The following is a 14,561-nucleotide window of genomic DNA, read 5'->3' as shown; positions in this document are numbered from 1 at the left end:
CATTCCAGTCTCGGTGACAGAGGGAGGCCCTGTCTCAAATAAAATAATAAAATAAAATAAGATAGGAAATGCCCAATTTGGGAGCATCTGAGGTTTGATAAAATAATTTCAGCAAACGCAGACTTTTTTTAAAAACCACTGTTCCAAGACAAATTTTTCTAGCCTTAATTTTTTCCAAGACACTAGCTTTCTCTGCATGCCCTGCAGAATCTAAATAATTGTGATAAAAATATTTCCTGAATGGAATGTGAATGCTATAATTATTTTTTAAAACTATGACAGAGTTTATGATAAATTCTAGTAATTAAAAAAGTCAGAAAGACTGGAGGGAGTGAAGATATGCTAATTTCTCCATCATTTATGGAGGGGAGCAATAATAAGCAGTGTTTCATTTCTGAGATTAAAATTCAAGAAATACATATTTAAGCATTTGTACAAAGATATGAGAATGGCCACTAATGGAATGGTAACAAATTTTGTCCCTTTCCAATTATAAAAGTAGGAATTAAAGAAAACTCACTCCGTCTAACAAAAGGTAGAAAACAAAAGAAATACCATCAGAGAGAGGGAGACCGATGGAGACTTGAGGAAAGGAATACCAAACAACTTTCAAAAATGAATGGGGATTTTTAAATTCATCTGTAGAAAGAACAAGTATCTTTAGGTTTGATCCTAAATAAAATCCACGAATATCTTTCCAGAGGACAGAGAAGTAAAACACACTGACTCATTTCAAATAAATGGTGAGACAAAGATATACCAGGCAAATACATACAGAAAACAAAATTTGACCTTGCAATATTGGTCAAGTAAAAAATAATCCAAGGTAAAATGTATTAAATTGAGCCCGCATTAGTGAAGAGGACAATCGATTCGTAGACATTATTTAAATTAAAATCTGTGATATGAAAACTGTTGGAGATAAAAGAAAACAGACACAGAAATCTACAGAAGGGGTGGGACTTTAGCACACCTCTCTCAAGCCAGATTGGCAAAAATTCAAGTCTAGAATGAAGGTAGGAATATTCGTACATTACTGGACAAGTATTATGGGACAATTTTGGCAGTGTCATAAAATTCAAACTGTGCTTATCGCCACAACCCCTTGATACCATTTCTAGGGATATATGGAAAGAATGATATGGATCATTCTTTGTAACAGAAAAAGGAAAAAAGAAAAAGAAAAAAGAACTTGCATATTTAGTAATAGGAGTATGAATCAGTATGAGCTACATTCATAGGATAGACTATAGCAGTTAAGGGAAATGAGCTACATCTATTGAAAACAGCCTGGGTAAATCTCAGTAATGTTATTTTAAGTGAAAAAAAGCAGATTGCAGACCATGTACTGTTGATGCTGTGTGTGTGTATACACCAAATCAATATTTACTTAAGTATGCTGAATATTGTCTGCGTTGTTTCGTAAAGTTTTCCCAAAAACCTGGGGGAAAATATATATTTCCTACATACATACCTAACATTGGTTTTTATCTCTCATATATTAATGGGCCTTAAGTTTAATTTAAAAATGTTAAATATCCCAATAGAAAAATCAGCAAATTATAGTTAATTCACCAAAGCCAAAAAAAAGAAAAAAAGAAAGAAAGAAGAAAAGAAAGACAGAAAGAGAGAGAGAAAAGAAAACACAAAATCTCAAATGACCAGTAGACAAATGTTTTCACTCCCCAACTATGTTTTGAGCATCTTCTATGTGCCAGCTACACTTCTAGCCATGCAGATTGATTGGTGAACAGAATACGCAAACCTCTGTCCTGGTGGAGCTGACATTCTGGTGGGTCAGTGGAGGGAAGGAGAATAGGGGGAGAAAAACTAAGAAGTTAACTACATAAATGAACACATAAGTTGTACATTAGGAGATGAAAAGTTGTGTGGAGAGAAGCTGGGAAAGGGGCTGGGTGGAGAAGGGGGAAGATATTCTGGAGAGAATTCAGTTCAGTTCAACTCTGGGGTAGGGCTCTCCAGAGACGGAAAGGAGAGAAGACGTAGGGGACATCTGGTGTGAGGCTCAGGCAGGCAATGGAAGATGAACAGGAAGGAAGTCCAGAGGGTCACTTAATGGGGAAACAAGGACTGTGGCTTTTCCTAGAGAGAGATGAGATGGGAAGTCGTTGATAAAAGGGAGGGTTTTGAGTACACTGACTATCTGACTTATGTCTTAACAGAGTAACTCTGATGGCTTTGCTGGAAATAGACTCTCCAGAGTTGAAAAGCATCTGAGATATGCTCATGTCTAAGCTTTGTGAAATTTGGTTATAAGGATCACAAGTCTTGAAAGGCACGTGGGCCCTGACTCAGCAATACCCTCTCAGGAAACTGGCAATTTCAAAAACAAGTAAAGATACGTACATAAAGACACGTACACATACACGCGTGTATGTTTGCACAACTGTTATCATATAATAGCAAAATAATAGCTGTCACCCAAATGTCCAATAATAAGAACTCATTTTAATAAATTACATTACATCTCAGCACTGGATTACCATGAAATAATTTTTTAAAAAATATTATAGACCAGCACTTATTGATATGAAAAGTTAGCCACAATAGACTATTAAAGATAAAAAGTTTATAATACAGCATATGTGGTACAGTTTTAAGCACACTTAAAATAAATATATACATATAGATTTTGTGTATAAATAGATATTCATGTATGTATTAGCAGATGTATATATAAAAAAAAATCAAGACTATATAGCAAATAATGACAGAAATGGTATTATAATGAATTTTTACTTTATATATTTTTCTGTATATCTTTTACTTTATATATTTATATAAATACTTTACATATATAAATATAAATACTTCATATATTTATATAAATACTTTATATATATAGATATATAAATACTTATATATATAAATATTTTACATATATAAATATATAAATACTTTATATATATTTTATATATTTACTGTGTATATATATATATATATATATATTTTTTTTTTTTTTTTTTTTTTTTTAGAGACGGAGTCTCGCTCTGTCGCCCGGGCTGAAGTGCAGTGGCCGGGTCTCGGCTCACTGCAAGCTCCGCCTCCCGGGTTTAGGCCATTCTCCTGCCTCAGCCTCCCGAGTAGCTGGGACTGCAGGCGCCCACCACTTCGCCTGGCTAGATTTTTGTATTTTTTAGTAGAGACGGGGTTTCACCGTGTTAGCCAGGATGGTCTCGATCTCCTGACCTCGTGATCCGCCCGCCTCGGCCTCCCAAAGTGCTGGGATTACAGGCTTGAGCCACTGCACCCGGCCTACTGTATATTTTTTACTTTATATAAAATAAAATCAGTATTTTGAAGTGATACCTGAACGTCCATGTTCATTACAACATTATTCACAATAGCCAAGATATGGACTCAACCTAAATGTCCACCAGCCGGCGAATGGATAAACCAAATGTGGGACAGAAACACAATGAAATACTATTCAGCCTTTAAAAATGGAAAAAAATCCTGCTTTTTTTGCAGCAACATGATGTGCCTTGAGGACATTGTGTTAAGTGAAATAAGTCAGGCACTGAAAGACAAATACTGCGTGATGTCACTCGTGTAGAATCTAAAAAAAGTTTATCTCTCAGAAGCAGAGTAGAATGGTGATTACCAGGGGCTGGGGGCAGGGAGCGGGGAGATAGGGGTTAAAGGGTGCAACGTTTCAGTTAGAGGACTAAGTTCTGGAAGACTGTTGTATAGCGGGATGATGATAGCTACCATTAATACTTGAAAAGTGCCAAGAGAGTAGTTTTGTTTGTTTGTTTGTTTGTTTGTTTTTCATTTGAGATGGATTTTCGCTCTTGTCACCCAGGCTGGAGTGCAATGGTGGGATCTCGGCTCACTGCAACTCCCGCCTCCTGGGTTCAAGCAATTCTCTCCTGCCTCAACCTCCCAAGTAGCTGAGATTACAGGCACCTGCCACAACACCCAGCTAATTTTGGTATTTTTAGTAAAGATAGGGTTTCACCATGTTGGCCAGGCTGGTCTGGAGCTCCTGAGCTCAAGTGATCCGCCCACCTTGGCCTCCCAAAGTGCTGAGGTTACAGGCATGAGCCACTGCGCCTGGCCGAGAGCAGATTTTCAGAGTCCTCATCACAAAAGGTGGTAAGAATGTGAAGCGATGGAAATGTTAATTAGCTTGATTTAGTCATAGCAAAGCATATAACCTATATTAAAACATCACATAGCACAACATAAATATATGCAATTTTTCATTTATCAACTAAAAATATAAAAAAATTCTTTTAAATGTTAAAATAATAAAGGAAAGCTCCTGTGAAGCACATATTTATTTTTGTTACATACCAGATTTAATTTTTTGTCTCAGCAATAAAATGCAAAATCTCCATCAAATATAATAAAGTTCTATTCCAATGAAATATCGCTTTTGAAGCGATACCTGAACTTCCATGTTCCCCTTTCCTCTCCTACACTCCAGCCCCAGGAGGATTAGAGGCCTCAGTTCATGGTGAGAGTCACAAAAGGGAGTCGAGGAGGGGAGAAAGAAGCCACTCACACTTCTTCTCACTCACACTTCTTCTCACTCACAGTTTACTTGATTATTTGATCATTACTTGAGATGAACATTCTCATTAATAACTTGGTACCCTTTTGTTTTGTTTTGTTTATAAACAGCAAACGTTTATTTCTCACAATGCTGGAGGTTGAGCAGTCCAATATTAAAGTGCCAACTGATTTGATGTCTGGGGAGGGCCCACTTTCTGGTTCATAGACGGCACCGTCTCTCTGTGTACTCACATGGTAGAAGGGTGAACCAGCTCCTTCAAGTCTGTTAATAAGAGCATGAATCTCTTGAAGGAAGGCTCCATCCTCATGAGCCAATCACCTCTCGGATAACTTGGGACTCTTTGAATTACCCAAGCATGAGAAGGAAGATTGTACAAACTGCCTGGCTGTTTAAAATTCAGGAACAAGGGAAGAATGAGCCACAAACTAAACATTAAAAGATTTAAAAAAAAAAAAAATAGAATAGCATGACAATGTAAGTTAATTTGTATTACTTGGGTTGTAAGTTGGATAATTTTAAAATATTTATTGGAGTTTTGTAGTTCCAGTCTTGGTGAATGATATATTCCTACTCCTTCCACATTTTGATACTGGGGTCTTAGTGATTTTCTCGCTGACCTGTGTGATGTGCCTTCACACCTTTGTCATGGGCATCAGTGTTGTCTAAGAGACCGCTCCAGCTTCTCTAGAGCTTTATAAAATTAAAGGGGAAGACCTGATGTCAGCACTCACTCTCTATTCTGTTCCTACTCAAAGATGTGATCCAGAAACTTCAACTTTTCCATCTGAGTTCTAAGTTGCATTTAGGCCAAAATCTATGCCTTATCTATGCAGCTTTTTTAGCCAGAGTAGCACTTCAGGCCTTCCCAAACTTTCTCCCACTTAGTGGCATAGCCTCCTATTAAATTACTTGTTTGACCTCCCAAGTCTTCAAAATTGTCTCCTAATGATCTCCCAGAAAACTACTGCAGGGAGATATATTTAAACTTGGTATTGAAATTACATCTTTAATAATAGAAAATATTTTAAATAGAACCCCTAAAATGGCATCATTAGTTGATATTTTCAATATTTTGTCACAGCAGGAAATATTCAGGGTTATGTTAAAAAAGATTCACTCTTTTGGATCTGGGCCTAGGTCTATACATAGCACAATATAGAGCATGTTCAGTGCCAAAATAATTAGGATTGGCACAAAAGCACTTGGCCTTAACTGTAGTTTTTTTTTTTTTTTTTTTTTTTTAATGGAGTCTTGCTCTATTGCCCAGGCTAGAGTGTAGTGGCGCAATCTTGGCTCACTGCAACCTCTGCCTCCCAGGTTCAAGTGATTCTTCTGCCTCAGCTTCCCCAGTAGCTGAGACTACAGCCACACGCCACCATGCTTGGCTAATGTTTTTTGTATTTTTAGTAGAGATGAGGTTTCAGCATCTTGACCACACTGGTCTTGAACTCCTGACCTCGTGATCCACCCGTCTCAGCCTCCCAAAGTGCTGGGATTACAGGCATGAGCCAATGCGCCCGGCCTGAGCTGTAGTTTTGACTATGCATAAGTGCATTCATTTTGTCAATCTTTAATGAATTGGGAAATTTCCTGAATTGGAATCCTCTTTGATCTACTTGGACCTTCTGCCTCATCCACCACTTGACCAATGCTGGTATTCTCTGCTAATACAGAATAAAAAGTATTATCTCTACCTGTCAACATACAGCAATTGTGTCTGGACTAGACCAATGAGATCTGGGCCTATCCAGTCAAGAGCATATTTGCTCTATCTTCAACAGTTACCAGATTATTTTCTACACTGCTAACTCAGACTTGTACCTTTTGTCTCTTTCTTTCTTATTTTATTTTTTTAAGAGACAGAGCCTTGCTCTGTTGCCCAGTCTGGAGTGCAGTGGTGCAATCATAGCTCACTGCAGCCTCGAACTACTGGTCTCAAATAATCCTCCTTCCTCAGCCTCCCACATGTTGCTAAGACCACAGAAATAAGCCACCAGGCCCCGCTTCCTATCTTTCTTTATACTAAAGAATCAAGTAGACATTTAGAGAGATTTTATCACTTAAGTTGATTTGACCCCAAAACAGCTCCTTCTGAAGATATCCTGTTCATTCATTTATTAATTCACTCATTCAACAAATATTCGTGATACCATTACTTTATGCCTGGCACTGTCTGCCCACACCTTCATTTTGTTTCCTAGGGAATTAAAGAAAAATCACATCATAGGACACCTGTATTACAGGATGCATAATGTCTTTGTGAGCAGTCATGTTAAAAAACAAAATCATTCCACTCTTGTTTTAATGCATTAGTGTATCTAATGGTGAGAAACATTTCCCCAAAGGGAGCCAATTTTGCAAGTAATAAAGATTAGATGGACAGAACCAATAAAGCAAGGAGAAGCTGATGCAGGAGGACACAGGAGATGTGACTGATGGAGGGCATAGCTGGGGCTTGAAATTTCATTAGAGGTAATTCCGCAGGAAAGCTGAAATTATTCAATTAGATATTTAAGAAGATTCAATCTTTCTCTCATGAAGAGACACCCTCAGGGGTATTTCACATACGCTTCAATTTCTTTTACAACTGCTTAGAACATTTTAGATATTTTATTCAAGTCACAGCGGCCTCTATAGTAAGAGGTCCTTTGGGAGTGAGCATCAATTATGACGAATTAGGAAATGAACACATCATGTCGCTTTTGTTTATGAAGTCTGACTTTTAAAAATTACTAATATTAGTAGAACAATAAAATTGTTATGGTAGATTGTACAAAGATGTGTTCTAATACAATATACTGGCTTCCTAGCCTTTGTGGGAATGTCAGCATCATTCTGTGGTTGGCTCTCTGCTTCATCTTGACTTTCATACAGGAAACCTTACAGAAATTGAGTAAACAGTGTCCCTTTTTGCACCGGTCTCAAATTTTCTGTGTAGTGTGTTTCCTTAACGATACCAGCTGGACGTCATTATCCAAAACTAAGGGTGGCACAGTGTAGTAGTGCAAAGGTGATATTTCCAAGGCAACCTCATCGAGGTAGCCTTACAATAAGTAATATTAGACAGTCCTCATCCAATGCATTTACTCAACATCTACAACAGATATAATGTATCTTGAGTTTCATGAGACTCAAATATCATGCATATTTAGTGAAAAACAATGACAAAAATATTCTGGCAATTGGGACTCTACCAGAGGACTGCAAATGCCTTGAGGTTGTCATGAGAGTCACTAGAATACCCTGAAATAATTGAAGAAATGTGCTCAATTGCAACACTGCTGTCACTACCTTCTCCTATAAATCTGCTGCCCAGATGGACTTTCCATGGCAGCCCAGGCCATTGACTCCTCAGGAAAATGGAAATACTGTGGAAGGTAGGTAAGATGTTATACCCTCTTCCTAGTGACCAAACAATGGAAGATGGACTCTTGTGAAATGAAGCAAAGAAGATGCCAAGAAGTCTTCAGTGTACATGAACAGATTGTTTCCGTTGACAGTAGAATCTGGACATCATTGAATGTGCCAATAATTCATAACTTCCTTTTTGCAAAATGATTTTACTTGTATATATGGATTTTTAAGTTCATTTGGTGACCCTTTTAAAAGCTTTTATTTTCTCCTCTTATTTGTTGAAGATGCTAAAAACCATGATGACCATTTAATAAAAATGTTTAAATGATTATGGCTCATGCCTATAATCTCAGCACTTTGAGAGGCCGAGGTGGAAGGATCACTTGAGCCCAGGAGTTGAAGACCAGCCTGGGCAACAAAGCAAGAAGCCTCTTTACAAATAATAATAATAATAATAGTAAAATTAGCTAGGCTTGGTGGCTCATGCCGATAGTCCCAGCCACTCGGGAGGCTGAGGCAAAAGGATTGATTGAGCCTAGGAGTTTGTGGCTGCAATGAACAAGGCTCTTGCCACTACACTTGCTTCAGCCTGGGTGACAGAGTAAGACTATCTCTAAAAAAAAAAAGTTACCAAGTTTCTTAGCATATTTATTAGGATACCATAAATACCATGATGCTTGAATTTCAGTAATAATGTTATTACAGAATTATTTTTTGTCTAAGAAAATGATCAAAAATTACAACTTGGGAAAAAAGTGCAATCATCTTGATTTGTAATGTTGTACTTTTACTTATAGTGCCATGGTGTTGATAAGCAGGCAAGAAATGATTGATTTTTTTTTTCAGCCGTTTACCTCTGCAAGAGAACAATGCAAAACAAGGCACGACTGGAGCTCGCAGACTATGAGGCTGTAAGTACCAAGGACCTTCTGGCAAGGACAGTCATAGGATGCACAGCAGTAAGGCCCACAGTCTTTTCTGGGCAGGCTGTTAACTCTCCATTCATAGATCTTTTTTCTTTTCTTTTCTTTTGAGATGGAGTTTCACTCTTGTCACCCAGGTTGCAGTGCAGTGTCACGATCTTGGCTCACTGCAACCTCTGCCTCCCAGTTTCAAGTGATTCTCCTGCTTCAGCCTCCGGAGTAGCTGGGATTACAGGTGTGCGACACCACGCCCAGCTTTTTTTTTTTTTTTTTTTTTTTTTTTGAGACGGAGTCTCGCTCTGTCGCCCAGGCTGGAGTGCAGTGGCAGCGATGTCGGCTCACTGCAAGCTCCACCTCCTGGGTTCACGCCATTCTCCTGCCTCAGCCTTCCGAGTAACTGGGATTACAGGCGCCCGCCACCACGCCTGGCTAATTTTTGTATTTTTAGTAGAGATGGGGTTTCACCATGTTAGCCAGGATGGTCTCAATCTCCTGACCTGGTGATCCGCCTGCCTCGGCCTCCCAAAGTGCAGGGATTACAGGCATGAGCCACCACACCCGGCAGCTAATTTTTATATTTTCAGTAGAGACTGGGTTTCACCATGTTGGCCAGGCTGGTCTTGAACTCCTGACCTCAGGTGATCTACCCGCCTCAGCCTCCTAAAAGTGCTGGGATTACAGGCATGAGCCACCGCGCCCAGCCTCATTCGTGGATCTGAAGGGTCAGATTTCCAGGGATCTGGCATCACAGTGGGCTCATGAATCCCTGTTTACTTACTTCCTCTCTTCATTCACATTGCGTGTGGCAAAACTCTAAACACATAAACTCAAAGTATGAGAGGGAAGCATATCTTATTTTCTAAAATCGGCTTAACTGTCAAAATGTCAGATACATCCTACATAGTGAAGACATCCAAACTCTGAGGATTAAAGACCATTTACCCTGGGAAAGAGTGGGTTTTGCCAAAATTTTATCTGCTGACGGTGATCATCAGCAGATAAAAGTCATCTGCTGTCATTTGTGCAGATGGTTGCTATGTTAGATTTACTGAATTCAAAGCACTGTGTAGGAATAGGTTGTGGGCCGCCAGGGTGTTACATGTATTGTCAGGAACTGAATAGGCTGATTGCATGCGTAGTAGGAATGTATTGCTGTTCTGTTCCTCTATAAAGTGGGTACAGAAAAATCCAATGGGTTCATCTGGAGCACCTCCTTATGTACCAGGTAATTTTAGTATTTTGCAGATACATATTGGATTTTTAGTCCTGTTCTCCGAAGTCAGTAATTCAAAAAATTGATATTTGAAACAGGTTTTTCTGCTTCCTCTAAGACTGACAATATGAAGATGAGCTGAATTCAGGGAGCGTGACTTATCATTGAGAACCACGGTACACTTAGGGCTTTAGAAGCTTTCTCTTTGTTTCCTTGACAAGTATAAGTGGTAACTAAGCTAGAAGAGAGCAGTGAAGAAGAACACTGAATGTCTTCATGTGGGGTATGTTTTTCAGGAGAGCTTGGCCAGGCTGCAGAGAGCATTTGCCCGGAAGTGGGAGTTCATTTTCATGCAAGCAGAAGCACAAGCAAAGTGAGTCCTTGTGAGTCTTTTGGAAGATTTGTTCAAGTTGTGGCCTTTTTGTCCAGAGAGGCACTACAATAAATACTAAATGTTATCCATTGTTACCGTGTTGACAGAGTGGACAAGAAGAGAGACAAGATTGAAAGGAAGATCCTTGACAGCCAAGAGAGAGCGTTCTGGGATGTGCACAGGCCTGTGGTAAGCAAGCATCACGCTCTCATCTTGAATCCATCTTCTCTGTTTGTGGGAAGAGAGGGGTGCCCTACCAAAGTAAGGGAAAGCCTGTAGTGACCCCTTGCACTCCCCACGGTATCTTGTTGAATTCGTTAAGAAAAGATCACCACTTTTGTGTAGGATGACTAGACCTCAGTAGCATCATATTTAATTTATAAAACCACGCATTTTCCCACCATGATAACGCTTGCTTACTCTCTTGCTATTTGAGATATCTAATGCTTCTGTATACATTTGAAAGAAAAACCTCTGCAACAAAACAGTTTTTCATGTTTTATTGTTTACATTTTTCTAGCTTTATAGTAAAAGTGGTAAGTCAAGATGTTATTCCTGCCCTGATTTTCCTTCCCTCCCTCCCTCCCTTCCTTCCTTCCCTCCCTCCTCTCTCTTTCTTTCTCTCTCTTTCTCTCTCTCTTTCTTTCTTTCTTTCTTTCTTTCTTTCTTTCTTTCTTTCTTTCTTTCTTTCTTTCTTTCTTTCTTTCTTTCTTTCTCACTCTCACTCTCTTTTTTTTATGGGATCTGTCTCTGTGGCTGGAGTGCAGTGGCGTGATCTTGGCTCACTGTAACCTCTGCCTCCCAGTTCAAGCCATCCTCCCACCTCAGCCTCCCGAGTAGTTGGGACTGACAGGCATGTGCCACCAAGCCCGGCTAATTTTTTGTATTTTTGATAGAGATGGAGTTTCACCATGGTGCCTAGGCTGGTCTCGAACTCCTGAGCTCAAGCAATCTGCCTGCCTCAACCTCCCAAAGTTCTGGGATTACAGGGATAAGCCACCATGCCCAGCCTGATTTTTTCTTAAGACCTATTAGTAGCCTGCTTTGGTTGTTGACTTTCACAGTCTAACATTTCCTGTGGCTCAAATTCAAATCAGCCCACATTTTTAATGACACAATATTGGATCTCTATGTAATAACTTAGCTGGCTTTCTTCCTTATTAATGTTAAACTATGTGCCTCAGAGTAACATTAATGAATCTCCTTAATTAATACCAGAAAACTGTATGGATGAAATTAAACAGTGGTTACCAGCAACCATAAGACAGCCTCATATATTTCTTTCTATTCTGATGCTATATCGTTTTCTTCTGTAGATTTATTTAAATACAGACAAGGCACTAGAGAATAATATTTATATAAGTATTATTAGAATAAATAATAGGTTCATAGCATGAAAGACAACTAAGATTGATAAGAATACCTTACAATTTTCTCTTCAACTACCTTCAGAATCAGACCAAAATAGAAAGTCTCCAAAGGTTTGTTTATACATGTACATATTTCAGCTTCAGATAGCAATGCAATTGTTAAATGCTATATTGAATTTGTTCTCTCTTTTGAATTCTGAAAAGATTAGAATTGAGAATTAACTGGTTTTGCTACTGAAAATTCAGTGTGAGTTTTATTGTTCACGAAGAAAAAGGATTTTGAGGTCAGGTACATAGCCATTGTAAGGACATTAAGTAGGATTTTTATTTTTTTTGTTTGTTTTAAGCAACCTCTAGAAACCAGTCAATGCGTTATGTTCCTATGCTTATCCACTTTGTCCCCTGGACATCTGGTGGCTCATCTCTAGCCTCGTTTAGCTTCCATGGCCTGGTTTCTCCTGGCAACCCAAGAGGACTCACACCATGCCAGCTCCCCTGCAATGCCCACATCTATTTCATGCTCTGAGACCCATGCTCGCAGAGATGACAAATGATTCCACCTCAAACACTCCCCTGCTCCACTGCCTGAGGCCTTTGTGTGTTTCTGTTGGAGGCAGAATCTGATCCCAGTTGTCTTTCCCTCTATCCAGTGCAAGCCAGGCACTAGTCTTTCCTGTCTCCCACCAGCAAGGAGCACATATGAGTGTTATCTAAGAGGCCTCCACCACATCCTTCACTAGGCTTCCAACTAGAAAGTCATCCCAAGGAGGATCTGGAGGCAGAAACCACCCAGAAGCCACTGGCTCCATCTCCCTTGTTGATTTTTTTTTTTTTTTTTTTTTTTTTTTTTTTGAGATGGAGTCTTGCTCTGTCACCCAGGCTGGAGTGCAGTGGTGTGATCTTGGCTCACTTCAAGCTCCACCTCCCGGGTTCACACCATTCTCCTGCCTCAGCCTCCCAAATAGCTGAGACTACAGGCGCCCACCACCAAGCCCGGTTAATCTTTTGTATTTTTAGTAGAGACAGAGTTTCACTATGTTAGCGAGGATGGTCTCGATCTCCTGACCTCATGATCCACCCACCTCAGCCTCCCAAAGTGCTGGGATGACAGGCGTGCGCCACTGCACCTGGCCATCATCACTTATTTTCTAGAGGAAAATAGAGCTTTGGGTTGTCATGAGCCTCTGAGGATGGCATTTACCTAAACCAATCCTACCTTCAACCATTTCTTTTTCTTACATTGTAACTTCCTGTATTACTTTAGAGGTAATCCCTCCTGGCTTTTTTAAAATATAAACATTTTGAAGTGATCTCAGGCACTCGTGAAATGCTGACACTTGTCCAAAGGCTGTGTCTGCCATACAGGTGCTGGTGTTTATCTTGTTTTTAGTCTTTTGGGTCCTTACTCTGAGTTAATAGACAAAGATGATGATGACAGGGACATTAACAGAAAGGTTCTCCTAAAAGAGCTCCTAATGCTATTTTCTCAGCCAAACACATAAGCTCTATCTCTGTTTGTTGGCTGTAGTGTTAGCTAAGCAATGACAAGAACTTTGTAAGATAACTAGGCCCCCTGAAGAAAAAGTGGCATAGGGGAAAACAGCAATATTGTGATACTTTCTAAGAATGTCTACACTTTTACATTTGTCCCTAGAAATGAATTCTGCAGTTGTCATAATCAATCCTAATATATTTAGACCCTAAATCCTATATCCCAGAGTTAAAGTGAATAGGTATTTCTATAGCTCAGTTTCTTCTTCATAGTCTGTCCTGTCTGTGGCTGTAATGAAAGACTCTTTGTACCCTGTAGTATTCACTGTAAAAATTAAGTGTCTTCTAGACAGGATCTGTGAAGCTAGGAAGCTAGGCCTGGCATGTTAACACCAAATTATTGCCACCCGAGCAACCTAGAATCCTAGACCATGTGTAGGAAAATACCAGAGAGTATCTCAAACTGTCCAGAGGCTTAATCTGGTATGGCCTGGGGCCTAATATTGCATACCACCCCTCACCAGAAGATGTCCATATCTGAGAGACTGTCCTATTATGTACACTTCCAGTTTTTATTATGTCAGCCAACGACCAGTAGAAAAGGGAATAGGGAGACCTGGGCAGAGTGAGAAGCAGCTGGGCTTGGGAATCAGACAGACCTGACTCCATTATTTATGAGGCCCACCGTGCACAGGGATTTGCCCTTTCTGAGATTTAGCAGTCTCACTTATAAAATGGAAATATATCTACCTACCTTGCACTATTGATTGAACATTAAATGAGATCACCTGGGTAAAAGCAGCTGGCAAATCACTTTAGCAATCTCACTTGACAGGTGAAAGACAATGAATTTTCAGCTTTCTTCGTGAACAGAAACAGAGAGTAGCACAAAAAAGGATAGAGAAAAAAATGGAATATGGAAACAGATAATGCAAATACAGCTCCTATACTTCATGGTTTTAATGACATCTGTGAATCTCGCAGAGTACAATCAAGGAGCATCACAACTTTTGTCTTTAGTTCTGAGGCCCCAACCAGAATAACTCTGAAGACCACTCCCTTAGTCATCTCCTTTTTCCTCCGGGCTTATCATCTCACTCTTCCATTTAGGGATACTTTGCATGAAATAGGCTGACCTTGACTTAAGGCTGATGTGGTCACCGTGGCGTTAATTGCTCATCTATGAGCCCTCTCTCTTAGTACCCTTTATTTTTGAACTCTTTTATTTCCTGTATGTTTGCATTTTTATTTAAGCCTTTATTCTGGAATGTAGAATCTGTCCTCTAGGTGCAGG

At 39.5% G+C, this 14,561-nt stretch overlaps 1 protein-coding gene across 2 annotated transcripts in view; it reads left to right on the top strand.

Annotated features, from left to right (window-relative positions):
* The window catches only part of RGS7 (regulator of G protein signaling 7), a 565,601-nt gene that overhangs the window by 462,541 nt on the left and 88,499 nt on the right, over positions 1–14,561 (top strand). For both annotated transcript variants that reach the window (XM_030936869.1, XM_030936868.1), the window contains exons 7-9: positions 8,744–8,808; positions 10,330–10,406; positions 10,514–10,595. In XM_030936869.1, coding sequence (XP_030792729.1) covers positions 8,744–8,808; positions 10,330–10,406; positions 10,514–10,595 — 224 coding nt within the window. The remainder of the gene's footprint in view (positions 1–8,743; positions 8,809–10,329; positions 10,407–10,513; positions 10,596–14,561) is intronic.

Source organism: Rhinopithecus roxellana, chromosome 8 (genome assembly GCF_007565055.1).
Source record: "Rhinopithecus roxellana isolate Shanxi Qingling chromosome 8, ASM756505v1, whole genome shotgun sequence".
NCBI classification, from domain to species: domain Eukaryota; kingdom Metazoa; phylum Chordata; class Mammalia; order Primates; family Cercopithecidae; genus Rhinopithecus; species Rhinopithecus roxellana.
This window is presented reverse-complemented; position numbering and strand designations above follow the sequence as displayed.